This window comes from Coregonus clupeaformis, chromosome 26 (genome assembly GCF_020615455.1).
Source record: "Coregonus clupeaformis isolate EN_2021a chromosome 26, ASM2061545v1, whole genome shotgun sequence".
In the NCBI taxonomy this organism is placed as follows: domain Eukaryota; kingdom Metazoa; phylum Chordata; class Actinopteri; order Salmoniformes; family Salmonidae; genus Coregonus; species Coregonus clupeaformis.
In genome coordinates this window covers 24,730,666-24,757,707 of record NC_059217.1, presented here as the reverse complement: position 1 = coordinate 24,757,707, position 27,042 = coordinate 24,730,666, and the positions used below count along the sequence as shown (strand labels likewise).

Here is a 27,042-nt window from a genome sequence, read left to right as displayed (position 1 = left end):
GATGCATGCCATCATGGTGAAAAGCCAAATGACTGCCAATTACCATTTGTAGACTAGCAGTGTGTACTGAGCGTCATCATGTAATTGTACTGTATTCCAACGAGTGGGCGTTCAGTTCAGTTCAGTTGTCACCACCAGCCAGACATCCCCTGGAATTTGGAGAGCACTAAGACTTAGTAGCAACACTACTGAGCCACATTCGTTGCACTTTAAACACGATCTGATTAATAGTGATGAGAACATCCACACCTTTTTAAACTAAGTCAGGAAGGAGGAAGGTATAGTTCTCACAAATACACATGTAGCCTACTGTACTTTTATCTCTTACGTTCTGTAACACTCGCCGTTGACGGTCATCACCTGGGCACAGGTAAAACCCAATGTCCATGTAAGGATAATCGGGCCCTGCACTTTTTCGGGATATTCTGCACGTTTGCAGTATTTCAGTGCGTTGGAATGAGTTTTATCACTGGTTGGAGACGCAGCGTGAAGAAAAATGACAAAGGGTGAGTAACAAAATCCACGTAACTAGGCTAGTTGCAATAGCCAAGGGTTTTTCCGAAGAAACCCAGCAATCTTTTATTTACAATATACAGCATCCTAAGCATGTTGTATTTGTGGTCACAACAGTGATTGGTTTATGTAGTGCGACATTTTGATTAACCTGTCTGTAGCTAGACGAATTTGATAAACATTGAGTGGTTGTGTAACCATACTGATACAAGGGACCCAAACTTTTGTATTTGTTAGAAATTAGAACGTTATTGCCAGGTGTTATTTTAGAATTAAGATGGAGACCGCATGAAGTGGGAAATGTAATAGACGTATTAAAAAATTACCACACACAAAATAGATTTATGACTGTTTCTACCCATCAATTCACACTAAAACTTTCAAACCTAGGAATAGCTTCTCTAATGTATAATCTAGGAGTAGTTTCTCTAATGTATAATCTAGGAATAGCTTCTCTAATGTATAATCTAGGAGTAGTTTCTCTAATGTATAATCTAGGGAAAGGACATTTGTAATCACAGTACCACCATGTTGCTCTTTAACATGACATGCCATCACTAGTGGTTAGGCCTACATCTGGAGATACATGTACAGTAAAGGAAGTTCAATGAAGATGGGGTAAAATTACGCTAACTATAAAGGAATTATTTTGTAATAACAATACATCAAATATGTATAGGCAGTTACCGAATTTCTACTACTGTTTTCTTAGAAAATACAAAAGGAAAGAACTAGGTGCCCAAACTGCTTACTAACTATAGGCTACTAACTAAGTAGCTTGTTACAGTTGTATAGGCACGGGCCCACCCACTGGGGAAACAGGCACACCCAATAATTTTATTTTGTGTTTTAAATGGGACATTATTTGTCTTATTACCTAAACATGCAAACACCATCAGATAGAATTCATAGCTAGCAGTGCACTGGAATGACATTCAGATGAACTGGAATGACATGAACACTCATGGGATGGGTGGCCAAAAATAACTAACTGAAAGCCCCAATAAGCCACGGATATGACCAAATTGAGGCATATGTCACTGTGCTTCTATGGCTATATGCTCCATGCCACTGCCTATTTAATTTGTTCATTTAGCAAACAAGATGGCTCATAATCCAGTGCCTTTATCACAGTCAGCACATCTATATTTAAGCTTTAATTAGCTTTAAAAAAGCAACATTTTCTCTGTCTCATGGCAAAATGTGTAGAGTAGCATGAGATTAGCTATAAAACTGCTATTTTCCCTCTGCCTCATGTCAAAATGTGTAGAATTGCAGGAAATTAGCTTTAAAACAGCAGACTTTTTTTCTCAGCCTCATGGCAAAAGGTGTAGAATAGCATGAGATTAGCTATGAAACTGCACATTTTTCTCTCTGCCCCATGGCATAAATGTATAATTATGTTTTCTGGCTATGCTACTGGCTTGTTACGAAGTAATTATACAAGTTGTTCTACTGGTGTTTATTCTGGAGTGAGGCCTATGTAAAAATATGGCACCAGCTACCACTCCCTCTCAGATGATATGCTTTGGTAAGGAAAAATACACTACTGAATATAAAGCTATACTGAACAAAAATGTAAATGGAACATGTAAAGTGTTAATCCCATGTTTAATTAGCTGAAATAAAAGATCCCAGACATTTTCCATATGCACAAAAAGCTTATTTCTCTGATTTTGTGCACAAATCTGTTTACATCCCTGTTAGTGAGTATTTCTCTTTTGCCAAGATAATCCATCCACCTCAGGTGTGGCATATCAAGAAGCTGATTAAACAGCATGATCATTACACAGGTGGACCTTGTGCTGGTGACAATAAAAGGCCACTCTAAAATGTGCAGTTTTGTCACACAACACAATGCCACAGATGTCTCAAGTTTTGAGAGAGTGTGCAATTGGCATGCTGACTTCAGGAATACTTACTAGAGCTGTTGCCAGATAATTGAATGTTCATTTCTCTACCATAAGCCACTTCCAACGTCGTTTTCAAGAATTTGGCAGTACGTCCAACCGCAGACCACATGTAACCACGCCAGCCCAGGACCCCCACATCCGGCTTCTTCACCTGCGGGATTGTCTGAGACCAGCCATCCAGACAGCTAATGAAACTGTGGGTTTGCACAACTTAAGAATTTCTGCACAAACAGTCAGAAACAGTCTCAGGGAAGCTCATCTGCATGCTCGTCGTCCTCACCAGGGTCTTGACCTGACTGCAGTTCGGCATCGTAACAGTCTTCAGTAGGCAAATGCTCACCTTCAATGCCCACTGGCACACTGGAGATGTGTGCTCTTCACGGATGAATCCTGATTTCAACTGTACCGGGCAGATAGCAGACACGTGTATGGCATCGTGTGGGCGAGCAGATTGCTGATGTCAACGTTGTGAACAGAGTGTCCCATGGTGGCGGTGGGGTTATGGTATGGGCAGGCATAAGCTACGGACAATGAACACAATTGCTTTTTATCAATAGCAATTTGAATGCACAAAGATAGCATGACGAGATCCTGAAGCCCATTGTCGTACCATTCACTCGTCGCCATCACCTCATGTTTCAGCATGATAATGCACGGCCCCATATCACAAGGATCTGTACACAATTACTAGAAGCAGAAAATGTCCCAGTTCTTCCATGGCCTGCATACACAGAAGACGTCACCCATTGAGCATGTTTGGGATGCTCTGGACGTGTACGACAGCGTGTTCCAGTTTCCGCCAATATCCAGCAACTTCGCACAGCCATTGAAGAGGAGTGGGACAACATTCTGCAGGCCACAATCAACACCCTGATCAACTCCATGCGAAGGAGATGTATCGCGCTGCATGAGGCAAACTGTAACTCAGTAAAATTGTTGCATGTTGCATTTATATTTTTGTTCAGTGTACAAACCAATGAACTGAAATAGAAATAGAAAGTAAACTAGAATAGTAAATGTAGATTAGCAACTACAGGAGAGGAATTGGATTACCATTGGCGATCTCAGCATTGGTAAATGAGACTAATCCCCTAGTGCTTACTGTATATTCTGTCTGGTATACTGTGACCCTAGGGACACCATGCAGGCTGAAGAAATCTCAGCCGACCCCAATGGCTCCCCAACACTGTAAGTTTACTGTACATGGAACAGTTTCTGTGAAATATATATTTCTCATTATGTCAAGGCATTGAATGGGATCTGATTCATTTAGTCATTCATAACAGCATGGTTTTGCTTCTAGGTTGTCCGTCATAAACAGTCCAGAACTTGACTCCATCCACACAGATTTCAAGTAAGTTATCCCTTCTGTCAATTTCTGTACCCTAGGCATGTTTGACAACAGAATTCTATTGATAGACTTTCGTTGGGCAAAATACATATTACATTTTGGTTAATCTACCCCTGCACTGAAAATATTTTTCTGTGTCAGGATTTCTATGGGTTACAATATTATGTTACTCACACAACAGTCCCTATTCAAATAGTTTCCATCCCTTGTGCTCACCTTTTTTTCTAAATGGCCTCAATTTTGTCCCCCTGTTTCAGGTTACAGTTACCAGACAACAAAGATTCACTCAACTCTACAGAACCATTGAACACGTAAGTCTCAGAGTCAATGGCTGATGGCTGGGTGATATACAGGGTTGAGTAGTTAGAGCAGGGGTGTCAAACTCATTTTAGCTCAGGGGCCACATGGAGGAAAATCTATTCCCAAGTGGGCCGGACCGGAAAAATCATGGTATATATAACTTAAAAACAACAACTTCAGATTGTTTTCTTTGTTTTAATATGATCAACATACAACATAAAGCTGGAGCCTGAGGACAGTGTGTCCAAAATAGTACAAGCACAACATCACTATTAATCATAAAACACGTCAAGTTTATTTGAAAATTCTAAAGAAAAAGAACACACAAACACACAATGCCTCAGTGATTAACAGAACTGTTTCACAGATCACAGAACTATATCAGGGTGTCATTTCTCAGGCAGAAATGTAGATAAAAATAATGAAATCCTGTTCCCCAAACAAGTGCAAGAACCACAGAGTCAAGAATAGGTTAAATATACAAATAAAATAAAATCAATTAAAAACAATAGCACATCAACATAAAAACATATAAACATAAATCTGAAAGCGTTGCTCAAACTCCCGTAACAGTCCCGTTATTTTATCTTTGAACCGCTTCATGTCTGCCACATGTTGGGTCGCGCACACATTTTTCAGACAGGGGAAGTGAGCTGCATCACCACCGGCAAGTTGCGTCTCCCACAATGACAGCTTCAACTTGAAAGAACGTATGCTGTCATAATACTGCGTGACAACTTTGTTGCGCCCTTGCAGCTGTTTGTTCAAGTTATTCAGGTGCTCTGTAACATCCACCATAAATGCAAGGTCCGGCATCCATTCTGCGGAATGAAATTCTAACACTGGTTTGCCCTTTTCTTCCATGAACTGTTCAATTTCTTCTCGTAAATCAAAGAAACGCCTCAGCACAGCACCTCGGCTTAACCATCTTACCTCAGTGTGGTATGGCAGGCCATAGATGTGGTCTTTCTCTCTGAGAAGGCTGTCAAACTGACGGTGATTCAGGCTTCTGGATCGGATGAAATTAACAGTTTGGATGACCACCTTCATGACGTTATCCATCTTTAATGACTTGCAACACAAAGCCTCCTGGTGCAAAATACAGTGAAAAGTCAAAAAATCACGTCCTCCATTTGCAGATTGCACTTTCTCTCTGAACTTTGTCACAACGCCTGCTTTTTTTCCCGATCATTGAGGGCGCACCATCTGTAGCCAGGCTGACAGCGCGGGACCAGTCCACTCCGACCCTGTCCAGCGCGCGCCGACGAGTGCGATAAAAATATCAGCTGCTGTCATTGTATCTGTCATCGGCACCAACTCCACGAACTCCTCGGTGACGGTCAATGTGTCATCAACTCCGCGGATGAAAAAATGGCCAGTTGTGCAACATCTGTAATGTCCGTGCTTTCATCAATTGCAACCGAAAACGCAATAAATGACTTTACTTTTGCTTCAACTGGCTGTCCAAATCCACTGAAAGATCGGAAATCCTGTCTGCAACTGTGTTTCTTGTCAGGCTGATATTTGCAAAAGCCTGCCGCTTTTCAGGGCACACAATCTCCGCTGCCTTCATCATGCATGTTTTTACAAATTCACCCTCACTAAATGGTTTTGAAGCCACTGCGATTTCATTAGCAATGAGGTAGCTAGCTTTCACTGCAGCGTCACTGATGTCTCGGCTGTGAGTAAACACAGACTGCTGTTTCTTCAGACCCGCCAACAGTCCATTCACCTTCTCTCATCTCCGCTGTCCTTGAAAGTTGTCATATTTGTCGGCATGAAGACTCACATAGTGGCGACATAAGGTTATATTCTTTCAGCACTGCAACATGCTCTGAACACACCAAACATACAGCTTTCCCATTCAATTCCGTGATTAAATAGGATGACCATTTTTCTTGGAACACTCTGCACTCTGCGTCCATTTTTCTCTTTTTTGACAGAGACATATTGGGGCAATGAGGGTGCCAAAGCACATAATGTTAAAAGTAGAAGCCGTAATAAATATCGCGGGCAAAACAAAGTAGCTCATTGGCTGCACGTGCTTGACCTACTTGCTCTGCCCCGGTATAAACAGTTTGCTTGCTTAACACAATTGCTATTGCGCCATCCAGTGGACGCAATTGGAACAGCAGTTTATTTAATTGAAAAATTGCAGCGCATTTTTATACTTATATATATATATATATTTTTATTTTTATTTTTTATCATCTCGCGGGCCGGATTAAACCCGTTTGCGGGCCTGATCCGGCCCGCGGGCCGTACGTTTGACACCCCTGAGTTAGAGGAAAGGGTATTGAAAATCACCAGTAAGCGGGAGGGCAATGACATTTCTCCTTCCTGCTGTTCAACATATTAATAATTCAGATAAGTACGCCATTAATGCTGGCTATAATCTCAGCTCCGGTCCAGGCAGGGTGGAATCAAGAGGAAGACCAGACTATATTCTCAACCGTAGAGATATCATTTGATTTCAATGCCTCTCACCATTCCGCAGCAACTGGTCGGCTTTAACTCTATACATGTGAGAAGGAGGCTGTTGTTGTGACCACACAGATTTATTGACATCACATGATTTTGATATCCGGCAGGCATTTCCACCATGAAGAGAAAGAGAGGAGGGTCATATTGCCTTACAGGTGTAGAGATGAAGATAAGATGTGGTTGGTTCTACCTTTGGCACAGTGTGTCATTGGGTTCCTTAGGTTATGCCATCAGTATTTCCTTGGGCTACACTACCTCTGGTCTTTATTTGTTCAATATTGTATGACATCGATATTTGATCATTCCTAAGGTCTTAAACAAGCAGAGAGACTTTACTTAGACCTTACCACAACTGCCGACACAACATTTTTATCTCATTTCTTTGAGGAAATAACTGCTTAAATATGGATTTTGTGGGAGGTGGATCTTTCCCTAAAATGAATTGCTTTCCCATGATAATTTATTACAGAAAGGAATGTAAATTCCCTGAGTCAAAAAGAGCAGGAGCCTGAATTTAACCCCTAGATGCTGTCCTAATGCTCATATATGTAAACACTTCAACTGATACAGATCTCAGAGAGCAAGATAACGAAACACTCAATGTAAATTTGAATCCACTTTTTTCAGGCAAGGCTTTGCATCCGGAGGCAAGATGTTCATTGTGTAACATAAATGTATTCATACATCGAAGAAGATGATCCACCCACACATGACCCTAGTGTGTACTGTTGGTAAACTCTGGCATCGCTCAATGAATAAAATACAAGGACAGGTTTCTTGTATACCCTATGGCTGTCAGAGGGGTGGAGATGCAGAGGAGTGACGTATAATGGGGGCAATGATACGCTGGTCTGATGTGTCCCTGCTGCACTGCCTGCTGAATAATGTTCCCCAGAGGAAACTAACTAACCTTGACTGAGGCAAAGTCGTGTGTGTGTGTGTGTGCATGTGTGTGTGTGCCTGAGCTGACCTCTTTGCGCGTGTCTTGAGATTCACAGATTTACCATGTTGTAGATCACTCCTCCTCTATGACCTACATTTAGACAGCAGTCTGAGAGCTCATTCTGATAAGTGGCTGGCTATTTCCATGGGTCATTCACTTCCAGAGCGATTGGCTGTAGTGTAATTGCTGGATCTCAGTGGTACTCATCTCTCTCTCGTTACACAGTGTTCTACTGACTCTGTAATAGGGGGAACCCGAGGCAGTGCGTCTGTGCGTCTGTGCTGCTGCTGCAGAAGTCAGCCTGAGTCACTGCAGTAAAGGCTTCCTTCTTAGCAGGACTCTTCCTCTCACCGGCATAAAGTCATTGTACATCTCTGTCTGTCTTGCCGAGGGATATTGCCGTCTTCCATTCAAGATATTCAGGGATCTGAATTAGTTCTGCTGGGTTTTTTTTAGGCGGTCGTCTGAGTGCAGTAGCCTATCGCCTTTGGTTGATGTTATACTCAGGGTACCACCTTTCTGTGGTGCATAGTGAATGTTTTGGCTTATGGTTTTAGTTTTGTATCATTTGACTCTAGTCCTGTGCAGCTAGGCCAGCCCTGCTACTGCATCAGCCTATCAGAGAAGAAACTGCAGTGTGTAGCGTGAGTGTGATGATGGGAAGAGGTGGGACAGGAGGAGGAGAGTTAAGGGACTGTGTGTGTTTGTGGAGGCGGAGAGTTGGGGGGTGGAAGATGTTTAGTTTCTCTGTGTGATAGTCATCCCAATCTTATTAAGGGCTGCGTTCTTCCTCCCCTCTCCTGCCTGCTGCTGTTGCCAGAGGGATTGACTGTGTCGCGCTGCGCAGCTGGAAAGGCCTGAGCCAGATAGTCAATTCTCTTCTGCGTTTGCTGTCGCTCTACCTCCCTCTAGTACTCTGTCTGCCAGATGAAAATGTCAGGAGAAGCAGAAACTCTATCAAACGGGTAAGAGTTATGTAGATACTGCTGCATGGTGAAGTGATAGGTACTGACAGTGTGTTGAAGTAAACAGAGAGATGCTGCATTTGTGGTTTTGTGTGTGTGTTTGAATGTGATATACTGTCACTAGTAATAATTTCTACAGTGATTGAAACAAGAGAGGGTTCTCAAGTTAGATGTATCCGGAAAAACTAGACAGGTCTATTTTTAAAGATCCACCTCTTCTCTTTTGTCTGATGATTTCATTGTGTTTAGAAGCAGCTTGTTTTACTGCAGTATTACTTTGTTGGCATTTCTTGACTTACTAGTACTTTAATTCAATGTAAATTAACACTGGTGAAAGCTTTCAGGAGGAATGCAGATAAAGCAATGTTGTATCAGTGTGTGTGTGTGTGTGTGTGTGTGTGTGTGTGTGTGTGTGTGTGTTTGTTCGTCTGAGTGAGTATGTGTGCATGTTTGATTACCTCTCAGAGCAATGATCTCTATTGTGCAATTTGCCCTCCAGAGAAATCACCATTGCAGAGTTGCTGACTTCAATTAATTAATTATCTGGACAATGTATACTATGCGCAACCTTTCAGGAAACAATAGCCTCCATTGTGTGTACATTATAATGCAATTTCTCAGACCCATCTATGCCCCTTTTGAGTTTATGGTTAACAGTCTTTATAAGTGTGCAATGTTAAACTACGGGGGACTCCAAGCTAGGCTGAAAAGATGGGCTACAGAGAATGTCATGTCTTTGTTTTTACAGAGACCTGGCTTACGGACAATACACTTGACTGCTATTCAACCAGAAAGCTTTTCCATTTTCCATATGGGTCAAACGGCGACTACTGGTAAGAGTAGGGGGAGGTGTATGTTTCCTCATCAACAATTCCTGCTGTACCGAAGTTGAAACCATCTGGAGCTCCTGTTCACCTGACTTGGTGTTTCTGATGCTAAAATGCCGACCTCACTATATGCCAAGTGAATTAAAATGTGTTATTTTCACAGCTGTTTACATACCGCCAAAAGCGAACATCAAGGTGGCACTCAGCGATCTGTACAAGAGCATTAGCCAGCAAGAATCCTCTCATCCGGAAGCAGTCTTTATTGTCACAGTTGATTTTAACCAAGCACGTTAAAAAAAAAAAAAGTTCCTAAATATCACCAACATGTATCCTGCCCCATGAGAGGAAACAACGTGCTGGACCATGTATATACAAACATCCGTGACTCGTACAAAGCCATCCCCGCCCTCACTTCGGCCAATCAGAACACGTGTCTCTGTTCCTACTCCCTGCCTACAAGAAGCAAGTCAAGAGGGAGCCACCATCACAGAGAATATATAGGTGCTGGACAGAGGAGGCAGATTCAATGCTGCAGGAGTGTTTTGATAATACTGATTGGAATATGTTCAAAGATTCATCCACCCAGGACTCATCCATTAACATTGAGGAATATACATTGTCACTCACAGGCTTTATTAGGAAATGTGTTGATGATGTTGTACCCACAATAACAATCTGGACATAACCCCAACCAAAAACCCTGGCTGAACGGACATATCCGTACCATGCTGATAGCCCGTACTGCAGCATTCGGCGTACAAGGCAAGCAGATACAAGCTCCGCAAATCCATTATGGAAGCAAAAAGACAATACAGACTCAAACTTGAATTGATGTTTGACAACTCAGACTCACAACACATGTGTCAAGGACTACAGACTATCACGGACTACAAAGGCAAATACAGCTGTGTGGTGCCCACCCAAGCCTCCCTCCCAGAGGAGCTTAACACATTCTATGCTCGCTTCGAGGCAGACAATACTGAGCCATCCAGAAAGACTCGCTGCTCCGGACGACCAGGTGCTTTCGTTCTCCGAGGCTGACGTGAGGAAAACTCTCAAAAGAACATCCCTGGCTGCGTCCTCAGTGTGTGCTGACCAGCTGGCGGCATCTTCTCTGACATCTTCAACCTGTCCCTGTCCCAGGCTGTAGTCTCCACCTGCTTCAAAGAGACTACCATCGTCCCAGTGCCCAAGAAAAACAAGGTGACATGCCGAAAATGACTATCGCCCCGTCACACTCACCCCAGTCATCATGAGGTGCTTCAAGAGGCTGGTCATGGCCCACATCAAGGCCATCATACCAGGTACACTGGACCCAGTCCAATCTGCCTACCGCTCCAACAGATCCACGGAAGATGTAATTTCCATCGCTATTCACACGGCCCTAACACATCTGGACAAGAGGAAAAGCGCTGTAGCCAAAGCTTTTCATTGGCTACAGTTCAGCATTCAACACAAGTTTTCCCTCCAAACTCGACACCAAGCTCACAGCCCTGGGTCTGGACAGCCTCTGCAACTTGATCCTGGACTTCCTGACACCTCCTCCACAATGACCTTTTAAAATGATTTTTTACCCCCTTTACTCCCCAATTTTGTCATATCCGATTGGTAGTTACAGTCTTGTCCCATCGCTGAAACTCCTGTACAGACTCGGGAGAGGTGAAGGTCGAGAGCTGTGCGTCCTCCGAAACACAACCCCGCCGCAAACATGCACTCACTCGCACACACCCACACAGATGTATATACTCATCCACACACTCACACACACACATTCATGCTACACACACATCACAACTGCTGCTACCAGACGTATTATTATTGCTAAATACTGCACAATGTAAACATTTGCCCCCCAATCCCCCCTTCCCCAAAGCACGTGTAAATATTGCACTATAAATTGTGCCTTCCTGTATTATACTTATGCTAAAATGTATATTCTATTCTACTGAGCCATTTACTTTGTGTTCGTATTCTTATCTTTTATTTCTTATTGTTGTTGAATTGTCAAGAAGAAACCTGCAAGTAAGCATTTTGTTTGGACGGAGTATGCCATGTGTATCCTGTACATACGACTAATAAAACTTGAAACATGTCCTACTTTAGCACTTTTGAACAAGTATTGTCTGATTTCCATCTGTACTTTCTTCTGGACAAGTTTGTTATCTTTGGTCTGATAAACAACTAAACCAACTCTCCAACATAACAGCCAAGTAATTTTTTGATGTGCGTCAGCAGGTTTTGTTTATTCAATAAGAAAAAAAAAATCTAAAGGTCCAGAACAGTCAAATTCATGTTTTTCATGAAATGTTATGATATTTGGATGAAACCAAATCAAAGTAGGACTACCAAAGTATGAAAAATGACTGTTGCTTCTACATTGATCAAATCAAATCAAAATATATTTGCCACATGCGCCGAATACAACAGACAATGAAAATTAGCTGTTCAGGAGTCTTATGGCTTGGGGGTAGAAGCTGTTAAGAAGCCTTTTGGACCTAGACTTGGCCCTCCGGTACTGCTTGCTGTGCGGTAGTAGAGAGAACTTTGATCATAGTTTTATCATAAAGTTTCTGGTCTCCCCCATGTCAAACACTTGGATTCAGGAGGCGGGATTATTACGTTTTTTTTGTAGTGATGTTATGTTTGATACCAGAGTTCTGAGGCATGCCTTGAAAATTTTACTGCAGCGTGTCAGCGAAGAGGTTTCCCATATTCATCTAAGGCAAATATACTTATAGGTTTCCGCTTTCATCTGTGTCTGGCGTTAGCTAGTTACTGGTTAGCTAGGTCTTCAGCCAGCATGGAACAAAAGCGGGGGAAGGTTTTCCCAAAACTCGGACGCAGTTGTCATGTCGTTACATCAAGAGACATGCAAAAGGGGGGGGATTCATACAAACTGCTTGACATCATTGATAGTCATGATATACAGGTATTCATTCCCCTTGGCGTTTTTCCTATTTTGTTGCATTACAACCTGTAATTTAATTGGGTTTTTATTTGGATTTCATGTAATGGACATACACAAAATAGTCAAAATTGGTCTAGGGAAATGAAAAAAATAACTTGTTTCAAAAAAATAAATAACGGAAAAGTGGTGCGTGCATATGTATTCACCCCCTTTGCTATGAAGCCCCTAAATAAGATCTGGTGCAACCAATTACCTTCAGAAGTCACATAATTAGTTAAATAAAGTCCACCTGTGTGCAATCTAAGTGTCACATGATCTGTCACATGATCTCAGTGTATATATACACCTGTTCTGAAAGGCCCCAGAGTCTGCAACACCACTAAGCAAGGGGCACCACCAAGCAAGCGGCACCATGAAGACCAAGGAGCTCTCCAAACAGGTCAGGGACAAAGTTGTGGAGAAGTACAGATCAGGGTTGGGTTATAAAACAATATCCGAAACTTTGAACATCCCACGGTGCACCATTAAATCCATTATAAAAAAATTGAAAGAATATGGCACCACAACAAACCTGCCAAGAGAGGGGCGCCCACCAAAACTCACGGACCAGGCAAGGAGGGCATTAATCAGAGAAGCAAGAAAGAGACCAAAGATAACCCTGAAGGAGCTGCAAAGCGCCACAGCGGAGATTAGAGGATCTGTCCATAGGACCACTTTAAGCCGTACACTCCACAGAGCTGGGCTTTACGGAAGAGAAAAAAGCCATTGCTTAAAGAAAAAAATAAGCAAACACGTTTGGTGTTCGCCAAAAGGCATGTCGGAGACTCCCCAAACATATGGAAGAAGGTACTCTGGTTAGATGAGACAAAAATTGAGCTTTTTGGCCATCGAGGAAAACGCTATGTCAGGCGCAAACCCAACACCTCTCATCACCCCGAGAACACCATCATCGGCAGGGACTGGGAAACTGGTCAGAATTGAAGGAATGATGGATGGCGAAGTTCTTGAGGGAAACCTGTTTCAGTCTTCCAGAGATTTGAGACGGGGACGGAGGTTCACCTTCCAGCAGGACAATGACCCTAAGCATACTGCTAAAGCAACACTTGAGTGGTTTAAGGGGAAACATTTACATGTTTTGGAATGGCCTAGTCAAAGCCCAGACCTCAATCCAATTGAGAATATGTGGTATGACTTAAAGATTGCTGTACACCAGTGGAACCCATCCAACTTGAAGGAGCTGGAGCAGTTTTGCCTTGAAGAATGGGCAAAAATCCCAGTGGCTAGATGTGCCAAGCTTATAGAGACATACCCCAAGAGACTTGCAGCTGTAATTGCTGCAAAAGGTGGCTCTACAAAGTATTGACTTTGAGGGGGGTGAATAGTTATGCACGCTCAAGTTTTCTGTTTTCTTGTTTTATTTCTTGTTTGTTTCACAAAAAAAATTATTTTGCATCTTCAAAGTGGTAGGCATGTTGTGTAAATCAAATGATACAAACCCCCCAAAAATCCATTTTAATTCCAGGTTGTAAGGCAACAAAATAGGAAAAATGCCAAGGGGGGGTGAATACTTTCGCAAGCCACTGTATGAACATTGTCTGGCAGTCAATATATGTAATGTACCCAGACCTCAACCTGTTTCAACAAAAAATGTCTAAGATGGACTAGCTAGCTAGCTTGATAAACAGTGCTGACAATTACTTTTGGGCTAGCTACACAAATTATATAGCCAACATTTGGTCTATATTGATGCTTTTACAATAACCAAACAATTTGTGAAACAATGACAGGATTGGATGTATGCAATTTTAATGTTGTTTGAGTTGCTTTATGTCTCAGCAAATTTTCTTGACATTATCTCACTGCAACACTGCTCACATGCGTCATAAGCGTTTTCAAAGAACTGTCAGTCATGGTGAGCTCCCCGCCCACTTAGTCTGTCTTTTCAGTCATCGAGGTAGTTATCGGGTAAAATATTGTGGCTGATGTTTTAGTCACTCAAAAGGCTATTTTACATGGGAATCAGAATGACTGTTCGGGACTTTTAAAGGTGTTTGCTGATTGTAGCAACTGATTGGAAACTGGGCCTTATGGAGACTCAATGTGTGGTAATATTGGCACCAAGACTGTCTGTGTTGCACTGACATTCATGACTGTGTGTTGTAGTGAGCAGGAAGTGAATGACCTATAAGCTGCTCATAGGGTAGAAGGATGGTATGGTCATCCCCATGTCATTAGCCTGTGAAGGGGAGGAAATAAAGGTCTGTTGTTCCATATGGAACCTAATGGATTCATTATAGTTTTTGAGAGATTTCAAGCATGGTCCAGCATAAAGAGGTCCTCTGTATCACTGATCTGCTGGAATGTAAAGGGATGGCTGTCAGTTAGTTACCCTCATTGTAGAGATAGGCCAGCCTCCATTGTTTGGCTTAATACATTGAACCCAATTTGCTGGGAAGACATTTTGTCGACCTTGGGGTGGTTTTGGTATCAAAATAGTGTGGCATAGGACCATAGGGGTTTTCAGCCTGTTGAACATCAGAGCCCTCAGCCTAATGGTTGCTGTTTCTGTCTGGGTATAACTCTGGACCCTATGTGACCGTTTTCTTGTAATCTCTTTATGAAATGAAACTGAGGGCACACTCTGGTTTCAAAGGTACCTACTGTACCAGTAAATATCTGTTGTAAACAAACCTTTTAAACAATTAAAGTGCATAGTGCTCTATTGTTTAGTGCTCTTGTTTTTAATGGTAGGGAGCCTTGACATCAATATTTGTTTGTTTGGGATGAAGATTACTCTATATTAAAAGATTTGGTGAACCCCCACTTATTTTGATTAAATCATCAATTTTTTCATGCCGAGCGAATGAGAAAGCTGCTCACTGAAGAAGCTGTGGGAAAAAATCCAATAATCTTGTCAGATGAGAATAAATGTGCTTTAAGATGATAGCAGTAAAATAACTCTCGATGGTAGCTAGAACAGCAGAGAAAACAATGCAGAAGCCTGCTCAGATCAGGTGAGAGACTAGGACAATATCATGACCTGCACTCCTCACAGAACGTTTGGAGGTGTTCTGTGTTCCTCTTGCCCTACTACTAAGAACAGAACAGGGCACTGCAGCAGAGTTGCCTGGGAGAGAAAAAAGAAGTGACGTGGCTCTTTTTAAAGATATCCGTTACTGTAAATAGACAGTGAAATGCTCCTTTGTAGTTAAAGCTATGTCATGCTACTCTATATAGAGCTCATAGTCATTTCACCTAGTTCTTGACATGAACAAACATGATTTTGTCCTGGGGTTCATTCATAACATAATAGAACACATTTAGGTCCACTGGGAAGTTGGCAGTAATATACAGTGGGGCAAAAAAGTATTTAGTCAGCCACCAATTGTGCAAGTTCTCCCACTTAAAAAGATGAGAGAGGCCTGTAATTTTCATCATAGGTACACGTCAACTATGACAGACAAATTGAGAAAAGAAAATCCAGAAAATCACATTGTAGGATTTTTAATGAATTTATTTGCAAATTATGGTGGAAAATAAGTATTTGGTCACCTACAAACAAGCAAGATTTCTGGCTCTCACAGACCTGTAACTTCTTCTTTAAGAGGCTCCTCTGTCCTCCACTCGTTACCTGTATTAATGGCACCTGTTTGAACTTGTTATCAGTATAAAAGACACCTGTCCACAACCTCAAACAGTCACACTCCAAACTCCACTATGGCCAATACCAAAGAGCTGTCAAAGGACACCAGAAACAAAAGTGTAGACCTGCACCAGGCTGGGAGGACTGAATCTGCAATAGGTAAGCAGCTTGGTTTGAAGAAATCAACTGTGGGAGCAATTATTAGGAAATGGAAGACATACAAGACCACTGATAATCTCCCTCGATCTGGGGCTCCACGCAAGATCTCACCCCGTGGGGTCAAAATGATCACAAGAACGGTGAGCAAAAATCCCAGAACCACACGGGGGGACCTAGTGAATGACCTGCAGAGAGCTGGGACCAAAGTACAAAGCCTACCATCAGTAACACACTACGCCGCCAGGGACTCAAATCCTGCAGTGCTAGACGTGTCCCCCTGCTTAAGCCAGTACATGTCCAGGCCCGTCTGAAGTTTGCTAGAGTGCATCCAGAAGAGGATTGGGAGAATGTCATATGGTCAGATGAAACCAAAATATAACTTTTTGGTAAAAACTCAACTCGTTGTGTTTGGAGGACAAATAATGCTGAGTTGCATCCAAAGAACACCATACCTACTGTGAAGCATGGGAGTGAAAACATCATACTTTGGGGCTGTTTTTCTGCAAAGGGACCAGGACGACTGATCCGTGTAAAGGAAAGAATGAATGGGGCCATGTATCGTGAGATTTTGAGTGAAAACCTCCTTCCATCAGCAAGGGCATTGAAGATGAAACGTGGCTGGGTCTTTCAGCATGACAATGATCCCAAACACACCGCCCGGGCAACGAAGGAGTGGCTTCGTAAGAAGCATTTCAAGGTCCTGGAGTCTCCAGATCTCAACCCCATAGAAAATCTTTGGAGGGAGTTGAAAGTCCGTGTTGCCCAGCGACAGCCCCAAAACATCACTGCTCTAGAGGAGATCTGCATGGAGGAATGGGCCAAAATACCAGCAACAGTGTGTGAAAACCTTGTGAAGACTTACAGAAAACGTTTGACCTGTGTCATTGCCAACAAAGGGTATATAACAAAGTATTGAGAAACTTTTGTTATTGACCAAATACTTATTTTCCACCATAATTTGCAAATAAATTCATTAAAAATCCTACAATGTGATTTTCTGGATTTTTTTCCCTCATTTTGTCTGTCATAGTTGACGTGTACCTATGATGAAAATTACAGGCCTCTCTCATCTTTTTAAGTGGGAGAACTTGCACAATTGGTGGCTGACTAAATACTTTTTTTCCCCACTGTACTTCTTTCATTCGACAATGTAAACCTAATTTATCTCAGAGGCAAATTATTTACTTGTTTGAGGGGACGTCAAAAATAGAATGTGTTATTTTAACATTTAGGTTCTGCACTGAGGACCAATGGTAGGTATTGTCCAAGACCCATCATTATGTGTTAAAGTAACATACTTATTTGACCAACCCTTCGTCTGTCTCTTTCCCATTTCCTATTTTCTGTATCTCAGGTCCCAGAAGTCAGACCTGTCTGTGGCCCTGGAGGACTGCATGGCAGCGCTGGACCTGTTCCTGAGGAATGACTTTGAGGAGGCCCTGTCCAGGCTTCGCTGCAGGTGAGAGAACTGGACCCTGGTCGTGTGGGTCGACACAAGTGGCAGGTGGTAATACTGTGTGCTACTTTCACAAACACCAAATAGCACTGGCAAGAGGCCTGGTTTCCTGATCAGATTGCGCTTCGCCAACTCCTTTCTTGTTCATTGTCATGTCATAACCTGGGGGACCAGGCTAGGCTGGTGCTACAGTACAGTGTACACTCTGTGCTAGTTTCATAAACTTCACCTCTCCTGTTTGACACCCCTTCAGCATTGTGTTCAAACACACCATCATCAAGTTTCCTATTACTCTCTGTGAATTCTCTCCTTCATTATCATGACCTTCTCAACATACAATCTTTTCTCTTCTTTGGCCACTCCCAAACCACAGTTTCTCTCCAGCCCTCCCTAGTGTTACACAACTCAATGGATATACAGTACTTAGCTAATCCCTCCCAGTTTCCATGTTGATCTCCTCTTTTAGTTCTGAAATGGACATGGTAGCCGAGTCTACGCATTAAATTAAGGGAATATTTACCCCAAAGGGTAATCTTGTCAAACCTGCCATCGCCCAACCCTCTTGCTCTTACCACGCAAGGCTTGGCATATTCTGTCAGCTGTTACCCTGGGGCGAGGCGATGGGAGTGATGGTAGACTGAGTTCTGTTGGCAGAGCAAAGGTATAGGCATTTAAACTCCCCTCTGGCTTCCTTTGTTTGCTACCGGTATTCAAAGAAAACCTTTGTGAGAAAAGCCTCCACGTCATCAGCATCCTAGTGTGTTGAGCATAGGTTTACACAGTACTGTGTGAGAGAACAGTAATAAGAGAAAATCTATTAAATGAAAAAAAAAAACCTGTAGTTAAAGCCTGTGGTGCTGAAATAGCAGTGCGTCTCTCTTTCTCTCTCTCGCTCTCCCTCCTTTCCTCTCCTCTCCTCCCTTCAGGCTGATGTACTGTACTGACGCAGTAAGCTGGGCCAGGTATAGTCCAGAATCTCTGCAGCACAGCACACACAGTGGCAGGCGTTCTCCTTTATACTAAACCCATGTAATAATGCAGAGAGTATGTTTATACTGTGGTTTGCCTTTTTTCATATCACAGAATGCTAAACACAGCAATATATATTTGCTGAAATATACATTTGATCAAACAGCAAGATGATCATAAGCTACTGTATGTTCATAGTGAAAGAGACAAAGGCTTGCAGTTAGATCTGTTTTTAAAAAAGGAAGGCACTGCAATGACATCAAAACAGACAGCCTTTTAATTTCACAGCTTTATATTCGGATTAGACAGATTCTGCATTGCCTGCTGCTCTCTGAAGCTACTAGTTAGCTGTTCAAACATGCAGACTGGGCAGGAACAGCAGCATGCCTTATGTAATTGTCCTGTCCCAATGAAGTACTTGGTTGCTAGTGTTTTACACTAGGTGTGGAAGTGTTGATCTAGTATACATAGTAAAAAAGTAGGGGAGGGGCTGCTATACTGTGCAACACGTAGAAATGGAACACACATGTTCAGACAGAGGGTGTAGCGTCACCACCTAGCATGTCTCCATCTCATTGGCTGTCCACAATTCAGGCTAAAAGGCAGAGACACGATGGATAGCAACTTACACTATAAATCTTACTACTCTGAAGACAAGAGTAACCAGCTTAACAGAGCTCCCTCATTCTAATGCTTTATTCTTAGGAACTGTGTCAGAGCAATTTGACCACACTTACAAACAACTAAAGTTGCCTTATGTTGGCACTCAACGTGAGCGCTGTCAGGTTGTGGAATTCACGTGCATGTGCATGATGAGACGGAACACCTCTCTCCTGCTGGCTGGCTCTTTTTAAGGTGGTGTTTTTTTTTTGCAGAACATTAGATTAGATTTACCCATGATGGTGATTAAGCTTCAGGAGTCAGGAGTGCAGGCCCGTCACAGTCTCCACTGGCCCTTGTCCATCTCCGTCTCCACAACAGTCAACAACAGCAGACGGAAGGCAGGCAGGCAGCAGGCACAAACATCCCAATTCATGGCCTGTTTTTACCATGATGCTCTTTTTCCTGACTAAATATCTCCTGATTTGTCTCCCCTTGAAAAAAGACACTATATATACAAAAGTATGTGGACACCCCTTCATATTAGTGAATTTGGCTATTTCAGCCACACACGTTGCTGACAGGTGTATAGAATCGAGCACACAGCCATGCAATCTCCATAGACAAACTCAGTGACTTTCAATGTGGCACTGTCATAGGGTGCCACCTTTCCAACAGGTCAGTTCGTCAAATTTCTGCCCTGCTAGAGCTGCCCCGGTCAACTGTAAGTGCTGTTATTGTGAAATGTGAAATGTCAGGCATGCAGACATGCGACATTCCAGGGAAGAGACTCGCACCAGCATTGTCCCATCCTGCCACTGTGACTATGGTGGGACCTGCTGAGAACAAGTCAGACCAGCACTCCTGGTTGTGGAATGTTAGTGTCACAGTGTGACATTCAGGGAATTCACATGGGCCTGTTTCCAAGGGAACATATTGTAACTTAAAGGAGCTGGGCTTTTAAAGAGTGTTTGGTCAGAAAATACATTAAATATACTACATATTGAATATCAATTATTATATACTTATACTTTGACAGTAAGGACATCCATACTTGTGCTCCTCCTCTTCCTTTGTTTTGAAGACATACAAAGGAATCTTTTTTGTTGAGCCATCTGACTGCATTTTGCGAAGGCAACAATCGCTGCTAAAAATATAGCTCAATATTTCGGATTCTTTTTTTCTTCCTTCCCAGAATCAAAGACAGCATGTACCATGCGCTCACATACGCCACCATACTGGAGATGCAGGCCATGATGACCTTTGACCCGGAGCACATCCTGGCAGCGGGCAACACCATGAAGGAAGCTCAGGCAGTGTGTCAGCGGTAAGGCTAATTTGTAATGGGTCTTTACTAAAACAGATCTTCAAAGTTATTGTATGTATTTATTTCATTTAGAGGCAAAAAAAGCAAAAACAAACGCTTTGGCTCAGTGGTAAGGCTCCCCTATAAGATCAGTCAATCATGAAGAGAGGAACCACATGATCTGATCAAGTGAAACCACTTTGTGAATTTTGTAACACGTGTTTGTGACTAAACAAGACACATTTAACTCATTAACTCCTATTATGAAGAACAACAATATACAGGGGAAATCCATTTGGTTCTGGAGAAACCCAGCCATTCCAGTGGGGAGAACCTCTGGCTGTTTTGGGAGATGTTCATCCTGGTCTGTGGTGGCTGGTTAGCTCCATGTTCTGTGAGATAATCACAGAGCAGATATCACCCAGGTCCTATTAGATCTCGCTGGCTGGTGGAATTTCAGAGCGGCCTGTAACAGTGAGTGTGTGAAAATGTCCTGTACGGACACGCCTCTCCAAAGGGTGGGACACACACACATACAAACTCCAGGACTGGGCCTGCCACACCGTCTGAGGCCCTGGGGGCTCAGGAGGAACCCCATGATCAGGACTCTGTGCTAATCTGAGCGATGCTCTACATCTTATCTACACAAGCCATGAAATGTGTCTGGGCCACACTGATTTGCATGAAGTGTAGATATCTACGCAAATACAACTTTTACAGGAGGTTTAACATTATCCCATGGATCACTGATTCACAGTGGTTACAGTAAACCACTCATTATATGCTTGTATCTCCCTTAATCCATATCATTCATGTAATTCCCAATACTGAAACCTGATCTGAGTTAGCAATACTGTCGGTCAATGTCTGTCAATGAATGTGGTTACTATATGTCACCGTTTTTCAATATCCAAGCACAAGAATGTGTTGAATTCCCAGTTTCTTAGCACACATCCACAGACTGGTGTTGAATTGTTGTGAACCAACTATGCTATGTCTGTCTCATCAAACACTGTAATGTTGGATTTCGTGTGAAAATAAAATGTAATTAAGTTCTGTATGTAATCTCTCCCAGGTTCCGCAAGAAGTCAACCTTTAGCAACAGAAACTTCACAGAAGGTTAGAACATACTTACTTCAGTACATTCTAACTTCAGTATACACTAAGACACAGACATATTGTTTTACCACAAGCCTCTTATCTTATCACTCTTATCATTGTTTTATAGCTGTGGATTCCTAAGTAAATAAATAAAACCCTGCTACTGTAAAATATACTCTGTTTTTGAGAGATGTTTAATTTATTACATTTACATTTTAGCAGATGCTCTAGAGCGACTAGAGTTAAGTGCCTTACACAAGGGAACATCAACAGATAAAAAAATTCACCTAGTCAGCTCGGGGACTCAAACTAGTTACGTGGCCCAACACTCTTAACCACTAGGCTACCTGCCAACCTATTACACCTTGATGGTTGTTCAGTACTTGAGAATAGAGTTTAAAATGTGTCTCTTGTCTGTGGGTTTACTGTGCAGCCTCCTGCTGATGTAATGGTTTCAGGATGTCAGAAGATAATTGTGCTGTCATTTTCACCTCAGAGGAACTCCATGCTGAAGTGTGCTATGCAGAATGTCTCCTGCAGAGGGCAGCACTCACCTTCCTTCAGGTAACCCACTGCTACCACATCACCCACTGACACACACGATCTCTCCGCAGCACTGATACAGATTTACAAGTTTATGATATTGAAATTGTTCTTTCCCCCTTTTTCTGTAGGATGAAAGCATGATCAGTTTCATCAAGGGAGGAATCAAAGTGAGGAATAGCTACCAGACATATAAGTAAGCACTCTTGACGTAGTGTATGGCCTTTATAGTGCATTCCCCTGATGTCTCAACTCATTAAAAAAATGTAACCCCTTTTTCGTGGTATCTAATTGGTAGTTACAATCTTGTCTCATCGCTGCAACTCCCCAACGAGCTCGAAGGTCGAGTCAGGCGAAGGTCTACTCATGCGTCCCCCGAAATATTACCCGCCAAGCCGCGCTGCTTCTTAACACACTGCTCGCTTAAACCGGAAGCCAGCCGCACCAATGTGTCGGAGGAAACACTGTTCAACTGACGACCGTAGTCAGGCGCCCGGCCCGCCACAAGGAGTCGCTAGAGCGCGATGAGCCAGTTGTGCCCACACGGCTCCCGGTCACAGCCTGGGATCGAAGGCGCCACTTGGGAGGCCCTCTCAACTCATACTATAGTAAAGAATGTACATCTGTGGTCCTCTGTAGCTCAGCTGGTAGAGCACGGCGCTTGTAACGCCAGGGTAGTGGGTTCGATCCCCGGGACCACCCATACACAAAAAAAAAAAATTATGCACGCATGACTGTAAGTCGCTTTGGATAAAAGCGTCTGCTAAATGGCATATTATTATTATTTATCTGTATTTCAGAGAGCTTCATACGGTCCTCCAGTCCTCTACCTACGTCCATGGTGACAATCATGGGCATTTTGAAGGTGGGGTCAAGCTTGGAGTGGGAGCCTTCAACCTGGTAAGGGAACTGCTTCATGTCGATAATGTTTGTGGTCCAGTTTGCTGGGCTGGTAGATTGTATAGAAGGACCATTTTGGTGTGATGGTTATATAACAACTCAGTGTAACTCAACGCATTGCCCTGATTGGTACAATATCTGTCTCATCTTCTCACTCGTCCACTCCTGTGTTCTTGGGTTGTGTACAGATGATCTCCATGCTGCCCACACGGACCCTCAGGTTGCTGGAGTTTGTGGGTTTCTCAGGAAATAAGGTAGGTTTCCTACTGTTAACCTGGTGGCCCAGAGATTACGTGTGTGAGATGCTGAGCTGGACTGAACTGGGCTGGATGGACTGTGCTAAGTCCCCAGTGTCCTGCGTTGTGTGTGTCTGCAGGAGTTTGGCTTGCAGCAGCTGACGGAGGGCTCAGCAGGGCAGACTTTCAGGTCCTTCCTGTGTAACATGCTGCTGCTCTGCTACCACACCTTCATGAGCTTCATCTTGGGTGAGAGACAGATTGATGTTACCACACATCAAAGGTTACCGCACTGACCTTTTCAACTGCCAAAACAAGCTCTATAGCCTAGTCGCATTCTGGTTGGTGGTCTCGCCAGGAAAGGGAAACCCTGATCATATCTTGCACGAATGGACTAAACTAACATTAAATAACATTGTATTTTTCTCCTCACGGCTTGCAGGCACTGGGGAGGGGGATGTGGAGGATGCAGAGAAACTCCTTCAGCCCTATCTCAAACAGTATCCTAAGGTCAGTGAGGACATTTGTATAGTTTATAGCAGTACAGTAAAATCATATTCCAATTGTATTGGTTTTGTGAAACTACTGCAAATTATTTGGTGGCCTGTACACACACTCATTCCCATCAAAACAGTTCATAGTGAAACAGTGTTCTATACCTTTGTTGTTTAAAGGGATCTATCTTCTTGTTCTTCGCTGGTCGAATAGAGGTTATCAAAGGAAACCTGGATGCTGTAAGTGTGGATCAATGATTTTGACTACTACCAAAATTATTTTTGTGTTTAGACTACAAACCATCCGTTTTCATGTGTGTGTATTTGTGTGTACCAGGCTATAGAGCGCTTTGAGGAGTGCTGTGAAGCTCAGCAACAGTGGAAGCAGTTCCATCACATGTGCTACTGGGAGCTGATGTGGTGTTTCACATACAAAAGGCATTGGAAGATGGCCTACTTCTATGCTGATCTGCTCAGCAAAGAGAATACATGGTCCAAGGTGGGACATTCTGCAGTTATTGTATTTGTGCATATCAGTTCTATATAGTGCAGTATGAAGGACATTACATCTGTTTCAGTACAGTAATGGTTGCATTATCTTGCAGGCACATGCGACAAAGTCTTAACAGAATATAGATTTGCTTGTTTTACAGCTTTTAATGTATTCCACTTAGTCTCTAGAGGGCAACATTTATGATGATGCCTAAAGAGTTTCAGTAGTAACACATGCACAATTCCCTCCAGGCAACGTATGCCTATATGAAAGGTGCCTACCTCAGCATGCTGACCAGGGAGGAATGCCAACCATTCGGGGAGAGCGAGGTAGCGCTGTTCAGGTAGGTCACTGCAATAAACAAATCCCTGTGTCACCATTATGCTTTGTACTCTATTCATTTCTTTCTACACAGGGATCTTAGATAATCAAGTCATCCTATCCAAATGAATCAATATATTATATGTATCCATTGTCTATCCATTCCAGGCAGGTACATGGGCTTAAGCAGAAAATTGCTGGAAAGTCTTTGCCAACTGAGAAGTTTGCCATCCGAAAAGCCCGTCGCTACCTGACTGAGAACCCAATAACGCTACCTGCACCTCCTCTGGTTAGTACTGCATGGTTTGACAGCATGTTCACTATTACATTGTAATTATAGTGTAATATAATACTACTATTATATTGGTGTGGATTACTGTGATACCCGGTGGCCTTGTCTGTCCTCTGCAGGAGATGATGTACATCTGGAACGGCTACACAGTCATCGGTAAACACAAAGACCTCACGGAGGGCATGCTGAAAACACTGGACGAGGCACAGGCAAAACTTGACAATAGCCCAAGTAAGTAACACAAACGTGTGTCCCCCTGGAGAGTTGGTACTGCCTCTACACATTCATTTAGGAACAGCATTAATGATTGGATTTAGGCAACTCCTTTCTTATCTAGTGATTATCATGTTTAGCAGCACTGCTTAGTAGAGTGTTGTGTGTGAGAGTGATGGGGCCTGAGTGTTGTACGTTGTGTTCCTCAGGGACAGAGTTCTCCATAGACGACCAGTGTTTGGTGAGCCTGCTTAGAGGTCTCTGTCTGAAGCACCTGGGACACCAGGAGGAGGCTGAGGCCTACTTCACCCTAGTCCTTTGCAAGTGAGCACCACACACACACACACACTCGCACACAAACACACAAAGTCGCACACACCAATATTCAGAACACACTCAACTTTTCACAATATGACAGTAGAAGAGACCTACTATTTTACTAGTCCCGTGTAGCTCAGTTGGTAGAGCATGGCGTTTGCAACGTCAGGGTTGTGGGTTCGATTCCCACGGTGGGCCAGTATGAAGAAAATAAAAAATTATGCACTCACTAACTGTAAGTCGCTCTGGATAAGAGCGTCTGCTAAATGACTAAAATGTAAATATACCTTGCAAAAGTAATACTATTCCTTACAAGTTTAGCAATTACCTCCATTCTTGTTTCAATCCTGATCTCTGCTGTATTTTTCTCTTGTCAGTGAAACACAGATCAAGTTCGATCACTACTTGGTTCCCAATGCACTGCTGGAGCACGGGCTGCTGTGTCTGGAGCAAGGGAGGAAGGAGGAGGGAATCAAACTACTGGAGACAGCCAAGTGAGTGTCTTGGTCCTTGCGCAACATAATTATCTCAACCCATCCCAATACAACATTTCATTGAAATTCTGAAACCTGACTTGTTTACAAGAATTCTATTAGTATGTAAAGTAAAATCATCTGGCCAGGCTTTTTCATTGTTCCCCAATATTTACAGGCAAAATTACAAAAACTACTCCATGGAATCACGGACACATTTCCGAATCCAGGCTGCTTTGCACAAGGCCAAGGCCACAGGAGAGAATGGGATTCACACCATGCCCTCCAGCCCATAGCTGGTGTGGGCAAAACAGGGCCAAAGTCCAGCCATCCCACAGTGCACAGACCAATGCCGCAGGGATGAGGCAGAGTACCAAACCACCCACTACCAGCAACAAGCATATGACTGGCCAGCCACCGAGCTCTCAGAAAGAACCGCAACACTACACAAGCATAATGTACACTGAACGGTCAAAAGCATACAGAAAATAGTATTTACTCAGACAAAGAAAATATACGCAATATATAGAAAATACCACACTGCTGGATGGAGATGTACAGGGTCTCATCAGTCTATTGCAAAAACCTATGATTAGATACCCATGCCTGAATGTTCACCCTCTAGCATAAATACATACATTTGCTGGTAAACACGTATTTTCACACCTGTCACAAGGGTTTCTGCAACATATTTGAGTGGTTAAAGGTATTCTCATGGGTTTTGCCCTCTGCTCAGAGCTAATGACTAAAAGCACTGTGGCCAATCTTGGACAACGTCTGTCTTGTTGACCGTGTTCTATGGCAGATAACCTCCTGCCCTAATGCCTTTATCTCTGTGCTTCTACGACTGGTTTGATTTGTATATTTTCATTTTCACCCTTCTCTCCCCACTCTGAACAGCTCAAGGGACATTTTTGCACATTGGATCAACTGAACCACTTTCTGTGAAGGAATGCATGACCAATCCAACTGAATTTTTGTGGAAATAGTGCCCACTGACATCTGCACAAAGTTAAATCATCCAGCCATACAAACACATTGCAGGAATACATGTGTGATGGTAGGGGGTTATTTTGTCTGTGTTTATTTATTAACTGCAATGGCGCCTTTTACAAAATTGTCCCATTTTAAGTGGACAGATGAATGTGTCTTTTAGAAAGGCAGGCTCCTTCCTTGTTCTCTTCATGTGGACACAATCCAACAGTACTTGAACTCAAACAAACAAGTCTTTCAGATTGACACAGGAAAGCCAGGCTGCCAGTTCCATCTGTAGTGAGTGAAGCGTTGACAACCACTAGAGCCTTCCATATATAAATATACA

The 27,042-nt window shown here is 42.8% G+C and overlaps 1 protein-coding gene across 2 annotated transcripts; it reads left to right on the top strand.

Annotated features, from left to right (window-relative positions):
- The first annotated feature begins 144 nt into the window (after nucleotides 1–144).
- Nucleotides 145–26,247, top strand: LOC121539824 (tetratricopeptide repeat protein 39A). 2 transcript variants are annotated; one of them, XM_041848487.2, is made up of 21 exons: nucleotides 145–506; nucleotides 3,561–3,614; nucleotides 3,730–3,780; nucleotides 4,035–4,088; nucleotides 17,361–17,465; nucleotides 20,227–20,358; nucleotides 21,413–21,456; nucleotides 21,935–22,002; nucleotides 22,113–22,177; nucleotides 22,782–22,881; nucleotides 23,070–23,135; nucleotides 23,258–23,366; nucleotides 23,560–23,627; nucleotides 23,792–23,851; nucleotides 23,949–24,110; nucleotides 24,356–24,447; nucleotides 24,594–24,714; nucleotides 24,837–24,948; nucleotides 25,140–25,254; nucleotides 25,626–25,742; nucleotides 25,900–26,247. In XM_041848487.2, exons 1-21 carry the CDS (start codon nucleotides 457–459, stop codon nucleotides 26,015–26,017), a joined length of 1,863 nt encoding a protein of 620 aa, XP_041704421.2. In that variant the 5' UTR covers nucleotides 145–456; the 3' UTR covers nucleotides 26,018–26,247. The 2 variants fall into 2 exon arrangements, with proteins under 2 accessions (XP_041704421.2, XP_045063607.1); XM_045207672.1 differs by lacking the exons at nucleotides 145–506; nucleotides 3,561–3,614; nucleotides 3,730–3,780; nucleotides 4,035–4,088 and adding an exon at nucleotides 8,224–8,469.
- Nucleotides 26,248–27,042: the final 795 nt, after the last annotated feature.

Bases quoted from the DNA above. Each gene is read 5' to 3' on its own strand.
- LOC121539824 (XM_041848487.2), top strand. From the start codon at position 457: ATGAGTTTTATCACTGGTTGGAGACGCAGCGTGAAGAAAAATGACAAA. The intron at 22,003-22,112 runs GTAACCCACTGC...CTTTTTCTGTAG, and splicing joins CAGCACTCACCTTCCTTCAG to GATGAAAGCATGATCAGTTT. The intron at 23,367-23,559 runs GTGAGAGACAGA...CACGGCTTGCAG, and splicing joins CTTCATGAGCTTCATCTTGG to GCACTGGGGAGGGGGATGTG.